Here is a 21,813-nt window from a genome sequence, read left to right as displayed (position 1 = left end):
CTCCACCTCATTGGGGTCATCTTCAACGAAGACGTCGTTTTCGTCTCTAAAAGAAGACAATTTATCTTCATCAAAGACAAAGACGAGTCGTCTTCATCAATGACGACGCCACATAGCGTTGAAAGATATACGATCGAAAGGAAGGGTCGTTGGAGAGGGAGAGTAGGTATTTGGAGATCGTCGATTGTCGTTGAAAAAATTAGATCTGAAAGTTTAGAAACCCTAGGGAAAAAATGTGGTTTTTGAAAACTTGGGTTGGGGGGAAATTGTTAGTTTTTAGGGTTTGGGAGGGGGAATGATATAACTAACGGACTCAGTTAATTTTAACAGTCTATGGGCGGATAAATGAGATTTTCAAAGTTAACGGGAGGAATTTGAAAAAAAAAACATACTTTGGGTGGGAAATAGTCCTTTGGCCAAATTTAAAACATAAATCTTAGAATATGATAACATTAAAAGGTTAATAGGCGAAATCATTATTTTATCTTTTATATTAAAAAATATATAATTAATCTCATTCTTTCTCAAGCTTTGAAAAATAACATTTCATTTTAATCTCAAAATTTGAAAGAGTCACATTTAACCCCTACAAACTCTTAGGATTTTCTTCTCTCTGGCTACAACAACTACACGATGACAGTGATAGCCACCATTCTCCTCATTTCTCTCTTAGTCACGATGGACGATGTCTCATGACAATCAAAGGCTAGTCAATGATGAACATCTAAGACGAAGAAGCCTTGACAATTTCTCAAATCTGTCACATTGTCCATTGAATCAACTTTAGATGAAGCTTTTGTCATGCGATTCATCTTTGTCTGAAGCTAAATTGGCAGAGAACGAAGTCGATGCTGGGAAATTAAGGCTTCATCGGGTCAGTGCTTCCATCATTGGAGAATTGAGGTTTCATCTTAGATTTTATCATTAGTTGGTCTTCGTTTGTGGTGGGACGTCATCAGCGATGGCAAAAAGAGAAGGGAGGAGAACGACGACAATTGGTAGAGAGAAAAAAACTCTAAGGTTTTGTAGGGGCGAAATATCACTTTTTTAAAGTTTGAGATTGAAGTAAAATGTTACTTTTCAAAAACTGGAGAGAAAATGAGATAAAATTTTGTATTTTTTTAATATGAAAGATAAAATAACGGTTTTACCCTTAGCTCTGATAAAAATTAGTTTATAAGTAAATATTTGAGTTTTTCAAATCTCATAAATATGTATTTATTTTTGTATTAAAATTTGAATGGAAAATAGCCCTCTAGCCATATTAAAAATATATTTACCCTTTATAAGTTGTTACTAAAGTATCAAAATTGCCTTATAGAACATATATTATTAAATTATTATGGCCAAAGGACTATTTCCCACCCAAGGTATGTTGCATTCTCAAGTTTTCCTCCTTTAACTATGAAAATACTAAATACCCACCCATGAGCAGTTAAATTTAACGGAACCCTAACGTCTTAAAATTTTATCTCTTTTTCCCCCCTAACCTCTAAAAACTAACCATTTCCCCTAGGTCAAGTTTTGAAAAATAGCATTCCCCCCCCCCCCCAAGGGTTTAGTTTTCAATCTCCGACGCCAAATCCGTAGCCATCGTTGACGACGAAGCCTTCCCGATGCACCACCATGCTCCGACGGCCTGTCTTCTCTCCTCTAGAACGCCGATCGACCCTTCAAATTTCTAGGAGAAGATGACGCCAGATCTGGGCCAATCGGCGTTCCAGAGGAGAGAAAAGAGGTCGTCAGAGCATGGTGGTGCGTCGGAAAGGTTTCGTCGTCGGGGATTGAAAACTAAACCCTAGGGAGGGAATGCTATTTTTCAAAACTTGGTCTAGGGGAAAATAGTTAGTTTTTAGGGGTTAGGGGGGGAAAAGAGGATTAAATTTTAATTTATTTTTAATATTACAGATAAAATGATGATTTTTCCCTTGAATCTGTTTTTTTAACAGTCCATGGATAGGTAAATGGGCTTTTCAAAGTTAACGGGTGGCAATGTGTAGAAAAAGAATACCTTGGGTGGGAAATAGTCCTTTGGCCAATTATTATTATATAATTCATTTAACAGGCCTTTGTTTTTTAGTATGTACAGGTAGTTTCTTTCTAAACAAATTATAAAATCTTAACTATCTATTACTGTAAGTTAGAAATAGACGTGAACCAAACTTGACTTTTTTTTAAAATTGTTTGAATTTAGTTTATTTAAAGAGAGTTTGATTATAATATCGAATCAAATTAAATTTTGAGTTTAGCCCAATAAAATGATTATAACGATATCGTTTAAATATATATTAATAAAAAAAACGTTATTTTAGTTAATTCATATCAAATTTTTTTATATTCGTAAATTTAACAAATTGAACATCACTCAAACTCAAACTTGAATTCAGTTAAACCGAATTTATCCGAATTTATTCCAAACTCATTCAAATCAAATTTATTTTCAAACTCGAATAAGTTTAACTCTAGTCAGGCCTAACTATGTATGTTTCTTAATGTAGTAGCATTTCCAACTGCCAATGACCATCCAAATATACAAATGCATGCTTATATGACCAATATTCGTAACTTCATATGGTTACTATTATAGTATTAAAAATGTTGATCCCATACTTTAATGTCATTCGAAAACTAAAAGATTCTGTAATGCATTATTTCCAAACAATTTGCATGACACCACCTGGTTTGCATACCAATAACCAGTGGCTAGCAAGTCGTCTTCATCGTCTCCAACCTTTGATATTGTCTTAACCTTGAAACAAAAGCCTCCCATTTGTTGTCTTTTGCAGTAAAAGCAAAGAAACTTTAACCCCAAACCTACCAATCATCAAAATGAACCCTAGCTCTCTCTTTTCATCAATATCCATCCCTTCTCCATCCCCATGGAAACTCAAACTCAAACCCAAACCCTTGCTCTTTCTCTTAACCCCATTGCCAAAGATTACAGTTCAAATGTGGATTCTTCCCGCCCTTTTCGCTCGGTCAAAGAAGCCGTCGCCGTCTTCGGCGAGCGGTTTCTCGTCCGAGAAATATATTCTTCCAAGCCCTTGTCTTTCAGCCCTCCTACCAAGCATGAGATAATTACGCAGTGGAAATATTCGTCCAGTCCTCAAAACCCTAGGGAAATGATTGACGATGAAAAGAGTGGAGAGAATAACGATAAAGTATTATTGGATACGTTGAAGAAGCTTGAAGCGGAGCTGGAAGAAACTAAGACGGAGCTGCAGTTACTGAAGAAGAGAGAGGCGGAAACTGAAGTTGCGTTGGCTAATTTGAACGCTGAACTTCATAAGAACATGTCGAAGCTGGCGGAGGAGGAAGCCGATGCGGCGAAGAAGGCGATAGAAAGTCATGGAAGAAGAGAAGATCGGGAGAGGAAGAGAGATTTGGTGAGAAAGAAAGAGAATTCGTTAACTTTGTCTCAGATTTTGTGCGCTGGAGAGAAGGATGTGGAAGCTGAATCAGTTGGGTATTTTAAAAGATCGGAGATAAAGAAGAAGCCAATTGTTCCTCTTGTTACAGATTTGTTCTTCAAGAAAAAGGGGTCCCCGAACAATTCTACAATTCTTCATAGTACTATCTATGCGTCTCCTAACATGTACTTCAATTGATAAACTGGGATTATTGTTTTCTTGGCTGCCAAACAATCCTTCTTGAAAGGAAAAGAAAATTAGGGCAAATCGCTGTTGATCATTTGTGTGTTTCCTTGATTCAAATGAATGTAACATAAAAGTCTATTTTTCTCTTTTAATTTTTCTGTGGTTATAAAGTAATTAAAATATTGTTTAATTTGTTCTATGTTTAAGAGTTTTAAAATATATAAATTATTTGTGACTATAAATTTTGGTTATATATTTAATTTAAACTATTGGATTATTTGATTAAATAATCAATTATTAATAATTTATTATAATCATATTTTTATATTATTTAAGCAATATTATAAGAATTTTATCTTTTCTTTAAATTATTAAATTATTGGATTTAAAGAATATTTTATATTTTAAATTATATCCCTCGATAAATTTTAAGACATTTATATTTTTTAATATCATCCAAGAAGGAACAGAAAAAAAAATTCAAATCCAAGGTTAGTATTTTAACCAATAATACAATTTTTATATTTTTTTTATTTTGACTGTCAGATAATTTTTATATATAATTTGATGATTTTATCTATATTTTTATAAATTAATTTTATTTAATTAATGTAGAATATCTAAATATAAAATATTTTTAGCTTTATATAAAGAAAAGAGATACCATTTTTTGATCTGAATGACTCTTTAAAATAGGATTATCCTTCTTATTTTCATTGCTTATTTTATTTCGGTAAAATTTTAATATTTGTACACTTACTATTATTTATAGAAAAAAATATTTATAAAATAAAATGATATATATATATATATATATTCTTACATTTATTTTCTCAATTCTTACAGGGATAACTGTCTTTAAAAATTCGTAATTCAAACGCTATTAAAGAAAGTTAGATTTGAGGTGAAGGTGGATATTTTAGTCATTTTGAGTTAATAATAGGTCAGTTTTATTTTTCCTTTTTTAAAAATAAAATCATTAAAATGTGATAACAAAGCACCAACAGCCCAATAAAGAAAATAGGGCGCCAAAGTGGACAAAGAAGAGAAACAGAAGCAGAAATTTTGCAGTTCAGAGAGAACAAATTGAGAGAGAAAGAGATGCAAGGCGTTGTTTTAAACCCTACCTACACCTGGCCCCACCAAACCCCAGACTCACCCTCCTGTTCTCGTCGTCACCCCAAGGTTCCACTTCTCCCCGGTTCTTTCTATACATATCTTATTTTTATTCATTTCCATTTGATTCGATTACTTGTTTTCTTTTTTTTCTTTGTTTCTTAAATTTTATTTTATTTTTTTAATAATATCAAATTCACGCAGACTTCAAGCTTCTATGGCGCAAGAGTTTCGGTTGCGAGGTGGCGCAATCCGGTGCGGCGCAGCTCTTGTTGTCGATTCCGGCTGATTCGAACTCCTGATATCACGCGGAGGCGTGGTTAGTTTTTTTTTTCTTTTTTCTTCTCTAAATAGAGGATCGAATTTAGTTGTTTCTTGAATTAGGTTTGCTGAATTGGTGTTTATTTTAACATATTTGAATAAATTACTTTGATGTTTCTTATATGGATTTTGGAAGTGATGATTTTGACTCAATATGGTAGTTTATGGATAAAAAGTAGTGTTCAAACTTCGACACCCATCTTGTGTAGGTATCTGGATTCAAAGAAATCACCATCACAAACTCAAAAAACAAGCATAAATACAACTTATTGTGACTAATATATGCCAGTGGATTTTTCTATATGCTTTCAGTTTAAATCTAAGTTTTAATTAATTGGGGAATCCTAACATATAACTATTTGGTTGAGTGAGTAGCTATAAAAGTTAAAAGTTCAAGTCGATAGATGAGCTTTTGAAAGATACTGTTTATGCTGTCATAGATTCATGTTTGAACGTGTGGTAATTCTCAAAAAGACATTGGTTATATTATTGCTATTAATGTTCTTTGGTTTTTCTTTCTGAAATTTTGGGGAATGTATATAATATATATAAATAATTGTATCTGGGTTCAGTGGGTTGTAGTCATCTTTTTCTTTGTTTAATAAGAGAGTATAGAGAATCCATAAATTTTCTTTTTGATATTGTGCAGTTGTTAAGGCTGTGGCTACTCCAGATTCAGCTATTGAATTGCCATTAACAGCAGAGAATATTGAAACTGTGTTGGATGAAGTTCGACCCTACCTTATAGCAGATGGAGGAAATGTAGCATTACATGAGATCGATGGCAATGTTGTACGATTAAAGTTACAAGGAGCATGTGGGTCTTGTCCAAGTTCTGTGACAACAATGAAGCTGGGTATAGAACGCCGCTTAATGGAAAAGATTCCTGAGATTGTTGCAGTGGAGGCAGTAGCAGATGAAGAAACTGGGCTTGAGTTGAATGAAGAAAATATAGAGAAGGTGAGCTTTACATTTTATATGCACATATTGTTCTTCCATGCCCACCCCCCACCTTGGCTTTTTGCACAATGTTATTCTGGGTAGATGGTCTATGTAAGTATGTTGAATTATTGACTGCAATGGTTGAGTTTAAAATTAGTGTTTTTCAATCATACTAGGAAGAACAGAATAGAACAAGGTAGTCAAAGCTATATTTTGTTAAGGACTTTTCTGTTGCCCATATTTTTGTTGAAAGATACCAAACAATTAAACTAAGAAGGACGATAAACTAATGCTGTTAAAGAAAGAAATTTAGGAGATAGATTTTCGATGTTGGAACAACACAATGTTTTTGGTTGTGATCAAGTAGTTTGGACGATGTTTTGACAGTGCATGATGATATCTGAGATTTAAGGAAAGGGAAGGAGAGTGGGAGAAACATTCCATCTTCCAGTGAAATCCTTTGGGCATTGACCTCTGGAATAACTCCTCCCTGACAGTCAGTTTTATAATCTTGTACAAGCTCCCTATCCATCCATCTATTTGCTAACTCATGAAAATCTATTTTGGACCTAATTTAGCAAAAGATATGTTTAACTCAAGGAAATTTTGAGTTTCAATTCAGAGAGTTTTGATGTTAGAGATTTCTTTTAGATTTTAGTAGATATATTGAACTGACAACTCAAATTACGTGACATATGCAGCACTCAGCTTCTTTTCCCATTGGGTCTTGGGTTCCAAGAATTCCAAGATTACTCCTTTTTACACAATCCATTTGAATTGTGAGTAGGGCTGGATTCGAGCCGAGCTCGGCTCGCAACCAGCTCGGGCTCGGCTCGGTTTTTTTATGGCCGGCTCGAGTTCGGCTCGAGCTCGACTCGAGCTGACCTCGGCTTGGCTCGAGTTCGGCTCGGCTCTTTTTTCATATCAAAACAACATCGTTTTGTATATATAAAAATCAAAACGACGCCGTTTTGTATAAAAAATTTTAAAAAAAAATCAACCGAGCCAGCTCGAGCTCGATCGAGCCGAGCAGAGCCCGGCTCGTTTCGGGCTCGAGCCGAGCCGAGCTCGAGCTCAAGCTCGAGCTGGCTCGGCTCGAATCCAGCCCTAATTGCGAGGAGGATTTTGGAAGCGAAATTGTCATCATCAGGCCCTACCAGGGATGACTCTTGCAACTTTGTTTTTAGGGTTTTCTACCAAAATCATGTCTTTTTCTACCAAAGTACTATAGATCTTATGTATACTTTGCCTAGGAGCCCTTGTGTTAACATTGAGTATGTTACACATCAACTCACTCTCATCTTCACAATCTGAGTTGAGATCCATCATGAGGAAGTTTGGCCTTTAGGGGTAGATGGTGGCACCCATATCCCAGACAGTTGAAAATTACAGAAAGACCAAGATACATGAGGTACAGAACTGCGGATGAATTTTGGGTAATTCCAAAAGCAAAACTGAACAGACTAGACCTTAGCAAATAGTATCATACTGTATAGGAGTAAGTTGTTTCATGTAATTTTGTGGTTTGAGTTATAGTTTGATGGAGAAGGTGTTTATTGTGGGGGAGTTAATTGTATAGATTTTGCTGCCCTGTACCCTTCTTTTACTCTCTTTGGAGATACCTGGTTGACTTAATATTTTATCTCACTTCATATCTTATAATGAATATATACTCTTTAATTTAAGATAGAAAAAAGGTTTACCATTCTATTGCCTGATTCAATGCCATATAATTCTCAGGTGCTTGAAGAAATCAGACCCTACCTTGTTGGGGCAGCAGGTGGATCTCTTGAATTAGTGGCAATTGATGAACCAATTGTGAAAGTTCGAATCACAGGTCCAGCAGCTAGTGTCATGACTGTTCGAGTGGCTGTTACCCAGAAATTGCGAGAGAAAATCCCAGCCATTGCAGCAGTTCAACTTCTATAAATTATGAGCAAATTCTTTGTCACAATATGTTTTCTCAAATAAGGCATTGATAGATTTGTGAAACCTGTATAAATAGTGGATTAATACACACTTTTGTGTACAGCTTTAAAGTTATTTGAATGCCAATGAATGTTACTTCAGAACCCAGTAGAGCATTATACAAGTAGGAATAATATTATTAAGTTGTTACAAGATCATCAATACCTCTTAAAATCCTTGTGCACTGAGATTGTACAAATTGAAAACTAGCGATTCTTTTATCAAACAATGATACTAGCAACTTTTCTATGTGGAATCGGCAGATCAATGCAGAGTGTACGGTCAAACGGGGAGAAGTCTCTAATGTCTTGACTTCTTTCCGACTTCTCTCTCTCTATTCTGTTGCTTTATTTAGGGCATGGGGATACTCCTTTACATCATCATTTTCGGAAGTTCTTATTTAAAAATATCACTTCTCCACATTTTATTGCAAATATGAACAAAAAAAGAAGTGAGCTGTCGCAAAAGTGTTCCTCGATGATAGATTGTTACCTATTACTCTAAATAGTGCTCCCAATGTTTTGGACTGCTTGAGGTTAAGAGTGAAAAAAGAAGACCATTCGGGTATGAATTACTAGTTATTAAAAAAAAAAAAATCTAAAAATTATATTTTGCCTAAAATTTGACGTTCAATTTTAGACCATGATGACCTCTAGTAATACAAAAAAAAATGATACTCTTTGTGGACTCTTTGAATGCTGTAAGTTTGAACATTACTCATAAGTTTAATGGTCAAAGTAATGGAGAACCCATTTAGCAAATTTTATGAGACAAACACTGAATTCATGCAAGCATGCTGTTCAAAATTCATTTCAAAATTATAATAGAGCCCAGTTTAGTGATCATTAACTAAACTGGTACAATAACTCAGTTACACCATGTATCTTTAATGTTTAAACGACCCTTCCACTGCACAGTACAAAATTCAGGTCCTTTATTCCTCCATCTGGAATGGTGAAACAATCTTTCTTCTACAAGTTGAAATTTTCATTTAAGCTCTAAGGCCTTGATCACCTTTTCGTTCCATTACTGAGTATGCAGTCATTTAAAGTGTGAAAAGAATCATTGGCTTCCTTCTTATCATCTTAATGGCAGTATAGTCTAATGACTGAATCAGCACCTGCTGTAAATAACCAGGGCTGCCTTGGATGGAACTTACAATCCAAAACACCTGCAATACAGCACCAGCAGTTCGCATCAGTTGATTTAAACTGAAACACTTCGATATTTGCATGCTTCAAGATACAAAAGCAGCTGTACAAATTATGTTCCACTAGATATTTTGGGCAAGATAAAAACACATTTTATATACTGAGTTGGGTGGACAGGCAATATAAGTTTTTTCATCAAACTGGCATCCAGGGTGATTTCAGTATATTACATATATAATAGAGGAAAAATAAAACAATGGGATTTACCTCTTCCATTTGAGGATTTATGCCCTCGGAGAATTTCCAAGGGAACTATAAGAGGATTCTGGTTAAGATCTGAATAAACCATTCCATGAAAAACATATGCTGTACAGTCATCAGAGCATGATGCAAATAGTGGGTAGGATCGGTGAAAAGCCACATTTGTAATATCTTTCGGATGACACCTGAGAAGTCCCAAAATCAAATCAGAGAATGAATATTACTTCACCTCACAACATAACACACGAACTAAATAAAATACAGTAAAGGCAAAATGGTGAGTGTTCTCTGAATTTTTTTTTTTTTTTAATAACTTGGACTGTGTGTTGCTTCCCATAAAAATTTCTATGTTAACCACATACTTTGATAGGTTATTAACATGGTCAAGTAATATTCAATTCTCATGTATAGTGCCTGCATAAAAGATTCATAACAATCCTCAAACATAAAAATCAAGCATAGACACAGCTCTGGATCACGGACATAAACTAAAAAAAAAAAACCTTTAAATTGTTTATATAATTATATATTTAATTTTTGTAGTGTTATCACATACTTGAGAACTCTGTAAGGTTTAGAGGATAGATCCATGTCAAACCAACACAATTTTCCCTCTCTGCTACCAACAATTAAATTATCACCTGCATGAAGGCACAAATCAGACAAACCTAATAGAGAAACTGGATAAACAAGCATAAATATCTCAATCTTACCATAAAAAGAGAAATAAATAATAAGTACAATTAGCAAACGATGTTCTTAAATGGATGAGTAACACAAACGTACCAGCAGGATGAATTGCAACTGAGGAGACTTCACGCAGCCCAGTCTCAAGCTTTTTGATGAGCTTTTGTTTCACCAGATCATAAACACGAATATTCTTCTTAGTTGAAATGAAGAATACAGAACGTGTAGGATGAAATACTGATGATACAGGAAGTCCATGCAACTTAAAAGGGATTCGATGGGAAAGCCTCTTAGAGAGCTGGTGCATGAGAATTGCTCTAGATTCACGTAATTATAGGTCAAGAAAATCCAGCAAAAAAGAAATACATGCACAAAATTTCATTCAAACCCCCCTACCCCAAAACTTCCAAGAAAATAGACTAAGCATAGATATGATTATGCAGGATTGGGCCTGCCTACACTAAAGTATTGATTGCCTTAACCTGAACATGACGACTTTCTCCCAACATTAGAAAAGGGTTTATAATGTGTGTGTGTAGTTGCAGGTCCTGAGTGTTTAACAGCAAAGGCAGTTATCATCAGTCCAGCTATGTTGAAAGTAATCTATACTCAAAATTATTTTGTCACTAAGAAATAGATTCTAACATGCGCGTAAACAAACCAACAAAAATAATATAAATCATATGAAAAAAAAGGATATCAGATGGCATCACTGTTGAAAGGTAGTCTCCTCTACGGTGCCACTCAACTGAAGTCACAGTCTGCAAAAACCATTCAGGCATGCAGTTAAGTTTTTCAAAATAAAACATTCCACTCGGCTCGATCTAATACTACCAAAAAAAATCAACTAGATCAATGAGCAAACCGACCAAAAGATACCTTAAAGTGCTTCAACCTAATCCCATCATGTTTGTCATCTCGATGCCAACTCACAATGGAAGCCATGTTGTCTATCCACACAAAAGATACAGCAAAATCAGATAAATTTAAATATTCAAGGATAGAAAGCAAAGTGTACTCAGAAGCATAACTATTACACACTAACCAGAGTCATCTGGAGCTGTCGGAGTCTGAACATGCAGAAGCTCCCTGATTTTTCTTTGGTCTTCTTCATTCCCAAATCCAGTGTTCAAAATCAGCACATCTTGTCCCCTAGAAAGTTGTTGTATTTGATTTGCATGCATGAGTAATATAACACAGATGGCATCATGGCAGAAAGTTAAAGAGAAAAGCCGAAAAGCTAAAAGACAATGCAATCAGCCTTACACAGAAACTGCCAATAAAGGAAGCTCAGGTACAGGATTCCATGCCACATACTGCACAGCTTCACTGATCTCCCAGACTCTGAGACATCTACCAGACTCAACTTCCCAAATACGCACAGTTCCATCAGTAGAACCTTTGCACATTATCAGAAATTATAAGATCCACATTCTTCAACAACTTTACTTATTGATTAGAAAATGAAACAAGTGTTTAAGATGAACATCCACACCTGAAGCAATCCATTGCCCTGAAGCATCAGTAGATATTGACATAACTGCACCTTTGTGACCTTTATACTCAAGATAGCAAGTTGCAGGATAAGGCTTCAGATCCTTTCGACTTGGCAGCTTGGGCTTTAAACTTTCAGGATCAATATTAACCTAAAACACAGAAATACAGAGTTCAAATACAAAAGCTAGAAAGGATTAATTTAAAGATCTTGCAACAAAACCATTAAAGATAATAAAATTTAGGAAGATTAAGTAACTCCAACATACCCGCTTCCTCCGAACTCTTGGGCACAAGTATAGGTCCATACAACGTTCAAAGGAGTCCTTAACAGCATTCTCATATGCAGCGATGCTTCTAAATGATGTGAATCTGTGCAGAAAAAATTTAATTTAGAATGCTAAATTCAAATAAAACAAGATAATAAACATAACTAGACACATTCAGCTATATTGTACATTACCGTTTTGGAATAAATTTAGGGCGGTCTTCATCATACATCAACTGATAGGAGTTAATCTCTTCTTGCGTTGGAATGTACTCAAGAGAAGGGTTGTATGATTCCTCATGACCTAAAAGCCAGTTTGATTGAAGTTTTCAGAAAATCTCATAAAGACAACAAGGAATTTGCAAATGTAAAATTCAAAACAAAATGTGAAAAATATCAACCTGGTAATTTTGGCTTTGGAGCAGGGATATAGGATAATCGGTTAGCCTGTTCTGTTGCACTTGAATCATCTCCCCACAAGAGATAGGAACGTTGCTCTTCTTCTTTTGGCTCATCTAACTTTATTAATCCTTTGCGAATTGCCCTCACATACTGAACCACCTGTACATTGGAAAGAGAAAACACTGCACATTAAACATTGAACTATGTAGCTTCCACAAATTACTCTCTACTAGCAAAGGTCACAAAAAAATTGTTTTGCTCATAATAAAGGCAACCAATAAATAAAAATATAAGAAACTAAAACAAAACTTTTAATAAGTGGAAGAGAGCAACTATTTTGTATGTGTTTTTTTTTTCCATCACATTATATAGAAACAATAAGTCATTAAACAACTTACCTTCTTGCTTTCCCATTTTGACGGAATGAACCGCCTCTTTGGTTCAGGAGCATTTGACAATGGATGTAAAGCATCATCATGCTTAAACCAGTCAACATGATCCTGCAATGGAATACCCAGACAAATCAAATTCAAGCATAAGAAAAAGGATTAAAAAAACTTAGAAATATTAATAAACATGAGAAAGAATGGAAACTACAGACCGCATAAGGATCAAACTCAGTATGCGGTGCCTTTCCTTTGAGTAATCTACGAATAAGCTTTGTCTCCTCTTTTGTCAGCTCTATCTCCTCATCATTATACTCATCATAAATCTTGCGCCTGAGAATTACATAAATTCACCAAAATAGATCGTTCAGTTTTGGTAGCATTGTGGGAATCACATTTTATAAATTTTTGAAGGGATTTAAATTTCACAGCCCCTTCCTTCCCAGCTGGTGCCACAACATGCTTTACTTCATAGTAAATGGATACGTAAAATCAGATACCAAACTCAAAAAGGCAACAGTGGAACCTTCTTACAACAGAAAAAATATAGTTTTACGACGGACCACAGAACACAAAACATTGCAGCCAGTAATCCATACACAATAAAAGCATCAAGGTTAGTGGAGAATGAAAAAAGGGTAAGAAATTAAACTACAACAGCCAACAATTTTTGTGCTAAGCTCAACTCCTTTAAACCATCAAGATAAACTTGTAAAATGAAGGCAACCTACATGAAAACATGATAACCACAATAAACCTAACTCACCAATTTTTTGAATCATCAACACTTGCAAGAAATGAATCCAGTTTATCTTGTCTTTTCTTTTTCGTTATCTTCTTCCCAGAAATATCATATCCAATGTGTTTTTCATCCTTGTACCACTCTAAGGGGACATCTCCAACTGTATTTCGAGGAGCCACCTAATTGAAAAGAGAGAAAGAGAGAGAAACAACAAAGTCAATGGTAATTTGTATTTGAAATGAACAAGGAATAACACTGATAAACTAAGACACCGAGAATACAATAAACCTCATCTTCAGATGAATCGCTTTCTTCCACCCCTTGGTGAGTCTCATCACTGTAGCTGTGATCTTCTTGACCATGATCATAATCATCCCCATCATCATTAACGTTACCTGTATTAACAAAGTTATTAAGAAAATTATATAATACAGAAGTGTAATAAAGCATCTACTTCCTATTAACCAGCCAAGATATGTCAAAATTTGAAGTAATCAAGATATTACCAAAAAATGGTTTGACTTTTATTAATTTCTTTTTACATATATATAATGCATTCTTACACATGTTTCTTTGGATGCAAACTATTTACATTTAGCAATGAAATGCTGGATCATCATCATCATTATTATGGTTATTATTATTGTTGTTATTATTATTATCATCATCCAATATCATGTATCCTCCACAGATTCAAACTATGTACTATTAGTAGTGGCCCCAAGGGGATTAGAACTTAAGATGTCTTGGTTTCAAACCACACATATTAACATTCAACCCAACCTTCAGATTAAATTCCTCCCTGATTAAAACCTAGTAAAGCAGCATCCTCCAATAACTGAGAAAAATATATAGTTCATTGAGTTTTCATGTTTAAGACACCAAAACAGAAGCAGCTAATGGCATTCTTAAAAATAATAATTATTTTAAGACATAGTACATAAAATCATTCTAATTTTTTTTGGTTTAGTGATCATTTTCAAACATTCTCTAATTTCTTTTAACAATCAACTAAAGACTCAATGTACAAGTAGAGAGATAAATGAAGGCAATTACCATGTACCTCTTCTCCCGAGAATTCACTTTCTCCAACCTCTGATTGTCTCACCAATTCATAATCTTCCGATACATCATCCTCAGAAAATTTCTAATTGAAAAAGATAAATTATCAATATTGCATAACACACAAACACAACAATTATAAATCCTCTATACTTAAAAAGATAGCTGGTCACTAAAGATCACTTCCGTTCTAAACAAGTTACTTATATTGTGATCTCACAAGTTGAACCTTGTCATTTCTACTTCATAATTTAGAATTCAATGTTAGAGCTACTCATCTCAAGTTTCTATGTTAATAACACGAGTTTGTTTCACTCAAATTAAACATCACCCAGGTTGACATTTTCAATAAAAAATAAAAGAAATAAATACCGCCATAGCAACGTCTTTACAAGTTTTGCGTTTCTCCAATATCTATAACAGGTGAACAAACAAACTTGGAATGGTAAAGAACAAAAAAAAAATGCAGTAAAAAAAGCACCTGATGATCGGACTCAGAGCCGGACTCAGACTCGGAATCAACGGGTAACTCTTGTTTCTTCTTTTGAGGTCGTTTTCCTTCTTTGTATTGAACTGTCTTCTCGTATGGCAGCTTCTCTGTTATTGTGTTTTTGTTGTCTTCTTTGTCTTTCTGATTAATCTTAGTCTTCTTCAGCTTATCTTTCTTCTTCTGTAATCTCGCTCCCACAGAGCTCTTTTTGTCTTCTCTCATTGTGTTTTTGTCTGCCGCTGTGAATAAAATTCGAAGAGAAAGATGCGGGAGAATACAGGGAAAGGGAAGTTAGAAGAAGAAGAAGTACAAGGGGGGAGGTATATTTAGGGTTTTAGGGCTGTGAGATATGGAGGCAACGATTGTTTCAGGGATCAGGTGGGCTGGGTTGGCGGGTAATCTATTTTTTATTATTGGGCTTATATTTGAGCCTGCTGAAACTCTATTCAATTCAGGGCTCCCACACCCCTTAGGTTTGATAAATTAACAAGTTTTTCCCCAGGTTTCTAACAAATAAAATCAAAACAAAAAAGCCATAGAGGGATCAAGCTTGCTTATAGAGCTGATGGAACACATGTTTTGTTGTCAAAAATTATGCTTGAAGGGGAAATTAGAAACAGGTTATAGAGATGAAAACCACTGTAAGGGAGATAATTGTATTGCTTGGGGAGAGAAAAGAGAGATCTTCGTATTACCGTAGTGAGAGACCAGTCATAGCTTATGCACTATGGAAGGCTAGTAATCAAGCTTCTGGCATCAGGATTTTTTAGAGCCTCAGATTTTGCGAAGATCTTTTCTTGTTAATTGTTCTTCTGTTGTCAACACAATTGGAGCTAGGAGTATAATAAAATCTGTTATGCTTACTCTGATGGTGTTGTAACCTCCATCATAAAATTCAGATCAAATGTCAGGGGGAGATGGTAGGCTTCTGAATTTGAATGTGATCCTGAATTGATTTGTTCATATTTTGAAATGTAACATATGCGTAATAATTTTTTGGGTCTAGCCAATGCAGTTCATTTGGTTTGATTCTTTCAACAAAAGGCAAAAATCCAAATGTGGTACACAAACTAGAAATGTTTTCCACACCATCGCTATCGTTACAAGAAAAAGAGAAATCAAACACTAGAACAAAAGCTGTGTCTAAAAGATCAAACACAGAGAACAGTACAAAATTGCCGAGTTTTACATCCAAATTTTACGGTTTTTGTCAGAATGCTCTTGAGGATCACTCCAACATTGGCAGCTACAGATATTACAAGTTACCTAAAAGATAAAATAGAGACTAAAGCCCAAGTTCTGAGAGAAGCTCACGCCATCTTGGGGTCTCTTCATCAAAAATGTAGGTCAATGGCGAGATTAGAACCCCACTGCCTCCGATCTACATCAAACATTGTTTAAGTGAACAAATTCAAATTCATCAAGTGGATCCAGCTGGGATAAGTAGCATTATCTTGTAATGCCGATTACAGCATGACAAGGCAGGCAGTGAAAATCCTTGAAGGAAAAAATAGAATTTGGAATAAACCTGCTTATGATGGAAGGCTAGTTTATGTAGCCCTAAATTGACGAGTTGGTTTTCAACAGCAATGCTATAAAACATGAATAGGCAATGTTGCCAAAAAATATAACACATGTCCATTCACCACTTATTGAAATGCCAATTCAACTGTGCATTATAGCAATGAAAAGAAATCTTATCCATAAACCAGAAACAATTTTTGTGGTGTATTTATGAATCTATTTATATCTTTAATATATGTCAGGAAAAGTGTCATGGTTAGTCCAATTACTCTGTGTGTGTGTATAATAGAACTATGACTCACCGCTCTCAGTTGCTGTACAGATTTGTATAGTGCTTTCTTGGGTACACAAATGACTATGGCATAATAATCAGCTGTTACCTTCCCATTGCGTTTGCAAAAAACAGGACTGACAGTGGGTCCCTGCGCATAAAATCATGAAACAAAAATACAAGAGTTATAACTGAGAAAACCAACTAAAGATGGCACCAACTTGATACAAAAATTTTGACTTTCTTAGAACAGTGATTCCATTCTGGCTAATCTTATCATGAATCAGATTTTGAGTTTTGAGGTTGGAGATACCAGTTTTCAAATTGAGACCCAATCCTGTCAGCAAATACCTCATTTTGTTGGATATGGTTCCGGGTAACTAGGATTGCATTTACATTAAGTTTCTAGATTTCATTTCAAACCGTACCTGCAACCCAGATAATGACGATTGGCTCAATATCCGCTCAGCTACTTCCTCTGCACTACTTCCCCTCATGTTTGCAACGACCTGCCATGAAACAAATAGATGAAACAAGAGGAAAGAAAGCAGAAACAACTACAACATGACAGACATTACACACATACCGTGAACTGGCCAACTGCCTTCAAATGGGCCTCCAATCTTTCAAGAATTTCGTGGGTCGTGTCCAGTACACCTTTTCTCTGGATCAATGACTTCCTGCTTGCTACAAATACAGCCTGTACAGCATTGAAAATTGAGATAAGGCAAGATTTCAGTGAAGGCAGAAAATAAAACCAGCTGACCCCTTCCTGACAGCATTCACTAGACTTCAAGATTACCATATCTCATGCTCAGCAAGGTCATCAATAAACTAAGACAGCTTACCTGGCTTTCCAACACAATTCCACCTTCAATTTCTTTCAAGTTGTTCTCTCTGAGTGTTGTCCCACTACTCACAAGGTCCAAAATAGCATCAGCAATCCCCATCTAAATTAACAAAAAGAAGAGGTTTCTGTGCATTATGTATGGAAATGGCATGATTATTGATTATCAGAACTGCTACATCAATATCCAATATTCGCATATCAGTAACAAAAAAGTAAGCAAGATGGTGATAGAATAATAAAGAGAGAAACATCAAATTATTCGTTCTACACAGTTTACCCTAATAAACAAGAGGATTATGAAAGAAGACAACCCATCAAATTGGCATAAATATAAAGTCTCACACAAATCTAATGTAACCACCCCCCCCCCCCCCTTCGAAGGCAATAATATACATTGTCTGGGGTATTCTGTAGGGAGTAACACCATAATATCATTAGGTACAATAAACTAATCTAGCTTTAGTCCAAAAAATTTGTTATATAAAAAGCATTAAATAGTAAAGAAATAATTCTCACCGCTGGAGCAGCCTCTAGGGCTCCATCAGCAGTAGAAAAAACCGCATGCTTCAGTCCATTTTCTTTCACGAACTTAGCACCCAACTGCACAGATACATGACAAAAATCACATCAAAAGTAAATTTTTTAAACATTAGTAACCTGATTATTAATGAAATGAAACATATATCCTACATAAGTGAAGCCAGTAGCAACTCGTAGAGGTTTCTCAGCTGTCCATTGAGGCATTTGCGCCAGCTCCTGCAGTGAATTCACATTTTCAAAAATCCCATATTTGGGGACCTGTAAGAACAAAAGGTATACTCAAGAGTATTAAGAGTAATAACTGAGATAAATCAGCCTGCAAGTGGCTATTCATATAAAACAAAGATTACTTACTGCAAGGGATAAACGACAATCTCCATACTCAAGAGCATTGTGAACAATGATAAGATCTTCATTTCCCTGGCAAAAAGTCATGCAAACACATAATTGTACAGTTAAAGCATATCTTTCACCATCATACGAGAAAACAAGAAAGAAAATTAGTTTTCAATGACATAACAATCTGCAAGGCTGCATGGCTACCTAAGGAATCATAGAAGTACCAATTGTATGGATCAGGCACTTGCAGCATCAGATGATAAGATATTCCAAATTACAATTCAAAAAATCAATGATTTAATACTGTGATATAGCCCATGTTTTAGATGTTTCTAGGTATTCAAACCCATCCTTATACACTAAATGTGCGAGTTTGGTACAGCAATAGCTTACTGATCAAACTGCAGTATACTGGAGCACTTAAATCATACACCTTCCCCAATTCTCTAGCATGTATTAAAACTTTACAAGGACCCCAACACATGGACCCTTGTGTGCATCCCTACATGTGTAATTCACAAGTATGTCTATTTATCCTCTTTTAATCTTAGGATTCTATCTATGTCATGCTTGGGTGTCAAACCATATGCACGATTTCTATTGCTTTGATAACCTTCACCGCCGATTGGAATAATGTGAATTCTCCAATTCTTGTTCAATGTGACAACAGTATTATTGACTTTACCTGCAACGATAACAATAGAAAGATGCAACTTCTACTAACGCTAAAAGGATTTCTATATTAAAACAAAACTTTCACCTTGATTTAATATCAATTTATTGCTTATTTTTCTCAAAGGATTTCACCACCAAAAACATCAAGTTTAGGAAGAATCCAAAATGGTGAATACTGAGACAAATTCTCTCACTAGTCAAATCTCAACAGAGACTACACAGGACATAATAATTAACAATGCCATTATATTTCTTAAGATAAGTTGTGGTGGAAAACTCCTATTATTTTTTTTTAAATTGCCCTTTGATGGTGGAAATTGACCAATAACATAAATTCCCAAAAAACATGAAGAAAATCTTTATTTCTGGAAATTTGATTTCAGTTTCATGAATCCTTTAGGCAAAAGATATCACTTCATGTTTTTCCTTTAAATAACCTAATCAATTCAAATTCGATCAGTCGTTTCTCACATGTCCACACGGGCTAGACTTATATCAGCAGTATTAACATAAATCTAAAGATAAAAACTGACTAATCATAAAGCCCCACAACAATAAGTCAAAACTTTGTAAGAAAAGGCACATGAGCATCCTATAGCGTAATGCTTACCTGTCGATATTCACTAACTGTATCCAAGCCCACTATACCAAGATCTAAATCTCCTGATAACAACTTTCGTACGATGTCTTTTGGCCGTTGAAACCAAACTTCCAAATTTGAAAGCTAAAGAGAAGCAACGCCAACAATTAGGAACATAGACACCTAAAGTTTACAGATATAAAATAATCAGAAGAGAATGCATGCTTAAAAACAGAATGAAAAAAATACCTGAGGGATTTGAGCAACATATTGTCGAGGATTGACCTGCTTGACTGACAGTTGACAGTCCTTCAAAGGAAACAATTTAACAAAACCCACCAGAATAGCCAATTCAAATAGGAATTAGTAACAATGCCAAATTAGTAAAGAGGAAATTATTTAAAAAACGTTACATAGATACTAAAAAGAATTATCATCTCATTTTCCTCAGAGTTGTTAGCTAGCAAACACAACATTAGACAAGGAGTGGTGTAGTTTTAGGCTTTTCATTAAAAGAATTCTAATTCTATTTTACAGTTTTAATATAAAAAATTAAAAATAAAAACATTTGAGGTGATTCTTGAAGAAATATCTGCTTGGTCTTAAAAAATGCTTTTTACAGAAACACTTTTACTAGTTTTTCCTACAAAGAGAATCACTACAAAGCACTTGAACACTGCTTGGTCAATTTTTCTTGAGATGTATTGTTCTAATAGGAGCATTTGAATTAAAATAACTTTTTTCAGAAACACTTAATACAAGCTTATTAATTATTCATGATGCTGTTATAAGTAGTCTCTGTAAAAAGCACTTTTACTCAATATGACTTTATTTAAAAAAAAAAAAACTCTGAAACGCACCCATATTAATTACTCTTTCTTTTGCAAAACCCTTCTGTTTATCAGTGATCTAAAACACCGCATTGGATCAATTCTAATTCACTTTCTTCACTAATTAAATCTTAATCAACCAGCTCAGATTCTTTCAACTAAAACATTTCAAAACTAAAAGAAATAAATATTAAGTATCAGAATTGCTAATTCAGAGAAATTTTATAAACACGGCAAACTAGAAAAGCGGAAACGAACTTTAAATTGTCACATGTAAACTACTCATGGTCTCCATTTCATTTTCCTCCATATTTATCTCATTATCCTTCAATTTCTCAGTGACTAAACACACGGGAATTCCCATTCATTTCCTTAAATTCTAACTGAAACTTAATGCTTAACAAAAAAACAATAACTATCCTTCAGTTTATCAGTAAGCAGAAATACATGAATTCTCGTTCATTTTCCTCAAACTTCAAACTAAATCCTTTTTAACGGAACTATATGCTCGTAAATTAAGTACATTTTGAACCGGAATTCAAACGAAAAATTCAAAGGGAAAAGGCAAGTACCTTGAGAAGATCGAGAGTGTCGGCGGCCATGCGGCCTTTGCTCGGCAATCCAAGTCGAATTTCGTTACGCTCGGAGATTCGACTGTCGATCTTGCCATTCACAACCGACACTTGAGACTGCGAAACGCAGCAGGTGATTGTCATATTGGCGAGTTTGAGCTGCGCTGGTGGTAAGACGGAGAAGTGAAAGGACGAAGAAGGACAGAGGAGGGAGAGAGACGGTGAAGGGTGTTGTTGGAAACAGGATTGGAGAAGAGACGTAGCGGACATCAAGGACATGGTTAGGCACCTCTTTGTTTTAGTTTGTTTGGAGGAAAATGAGGAGAGGTTGGTGAGTGAGAGTCCGAGAAAGAGAAAAGAGATGAAACGGTGTCGGTTTTGTATGCAAGTGTGAAGAGGTAAAACGCCGCCGATGGCGAGTGGGTTGGTACTAATGATGAATGTCGGGTGAAATGGAGAATGAAGAAGACAAGTTGGCTTCTGATTCTTTTGAATATTTGTACGCCCCTATATAATGTTCAACTAATCCAAAAGTCCAAAATGTTGAAAATTGTGCCCAAGTGCTTCTGAGGTCAATTTACAAGTGTCCTTGCGGTTTAATGGATTTTCTTTTGGAAAATTGAAACGTTTACCCTTAGGGGGCGTTTGGTTGAAGTTTTGTAAGATTACCTTAGTAATCTATCTTTTATTTTTTTATTTGATTTATCAGTAATAAAATATTACAGTAATCTTCTATTACCAATACT

The 21,813-nt window shown here is 35.0% G+C and overlaps 4 protein-coding genes across 6 annotated transcripts; 2 read left to right on the top strand and 2 right to left on the bottom strand.

Moving 5' to 3' along the window:
* Window positions 1–2,745: 2,745 nt before the first annotated feature.
* On the top strand, window positions 2,746–3,750 carry LOC123214849 (WEB family protein At3g51220). The gene has a single exon (XM_044634853.1). The coding sequence runs from the start codon at window positions 2,880–2,882 to the stop codon at window positions 3,606–3,608; it is 729 nt and encodes a 242-aa protein (XP_044490788.1). The 5' UTR covers window positions 2,746–2,879; the 3' UTR covers window positions 3,609–3,750.
* An 847-nt stretch (window positions 3,751–4,597) lies between these two features.
* On the top strand, window positions 4,598–8,047 carry LOC123212847 (nifU-like protein 2, chloroplastic). Its single transcript, XM_044632065.1, has 4 exons — window positions 4,598–4,781; window positions 4,917–5,031; window positions 5,683–5,993; window positions 7,716–8,047. Exons 1-4 carry the CDS (start codon window positions 4,698–4,700, stop codon window positions 7,902–7,904), a joined length of 699 nt encoding a protein of 232 aa, XP_044488000.1. The 5' UTR covers window positions 4,598–4,697; the 3' UTR covers window positions 7,905–8,047.
* Window positions 8,048–8,728: 681 nt separating this feature from the next.
* LOC123213838 (ribosome biogenesis protein BOP1 homolog) lies at window positions 8,729–15,257 on the bottom strand. Its single transcript, XM_044633445.1, has 18 exons — window positions 14,878–15,257; window positions 14,391–14,481; window positions 13,623–13,729; window positions 13,359–13,513; window positions 12,808–12,925; window positions 12,605–12,706; window positions 12,206–12,365; window positions 12,000–12,108; window positions 11,806–11,908; window positions 11,538–11,688; window positions 11,309–11,441; window positions 11,088–11,194; window positions 10,922–10,992; window positions 10,743–10,803; window positions 10,142–10,369; window positions 9,912–9,996; window positions 9,362–9,540; window positions 8,729–9,114 (listed from the first exon to the last, which is right to left on the bottom strand). The coding sequence occupies exons 1-18, from the start codon at window positions 15,106–15,108 to the stop codon at window positions 9,029–9,031; spliced, it is 2,277 nt and encodes a 758-aa protein (XP_044489380.1). The 5' UTR covers window positions 15,109–15,257; the 3' UTR covers window positions 8,729–9,028.
* Window positions 15,258–15,872: 615 nt separating this feature from the next.
* Window positions 15,873–21,567, bottom strand: LOC123213839 (ATP phosphoribosyltransferase 2, chloroplastic-like). 3 transcript variants are annotated; one of them, XM_044633447.1, is made up of 11 exons: window positions 21,068–21,567; window positions 19,915–19,974; window positions 19,696–19,809; window positions 18,426–18,491; window positions 18,222–18,287; window positions 18,048–18,131; window positions 17,530–17,631; window positions 17,268–17,381; window positions 17,110–17,190; window positions 16,713–16,832; window positions 15,873–16,267 (listed from the first exon to the last, which is right to left on the bottom strand). In XM_044633447.1, the coding sequence occupies exons 1-11, from the start codon at window positions 21,344–21,346 to the stop codon at window positions 16,172–16,174; spliced, it is 1,182 nt and encodes a 393-aa protein (XP_044489382.1). In that variant the 5' UTR covers window positions 21,347–21,567; the 3' UTR covers window positions 15,873–16,171. The 3 variants fall into 3 exon arrangements, with proteins under 3 accessions (XP_044489382.1, XP_044489381.1, XP_044489383.1); XM_044633446.1 differs by having other exon boundaries at window positions 15,874–16,267; window positions 18,222–18,329; XM_044633448.1 differs by lacking the exon at window positions 15,873–16,267 and adding an exon at window positions 16,282–16,383 and having other exon boundaries at window positions 18,222–18,329.
* Window positions 21,568–21,813: the final 246 nt, after the last annotated feature.

Source organism: Mangifera indica, chromosome 4, assembly GCF_011075055.1.
Source record: "Mangifera indica cultivar Alphonso chromosome 4, CATAS_Mindica_2.1, whole genome shotgun sequence".
Taxonomy (NCBI): Eukaryota; Viridiplantae; Streptophyta; class Magnoliopsida; order Sapindales; family Anacardiaceae; genus Mangifera; species Mangifera indica.
This window is presented reverse-complemented; position numbering and strand designations above follow the sequence as displayed.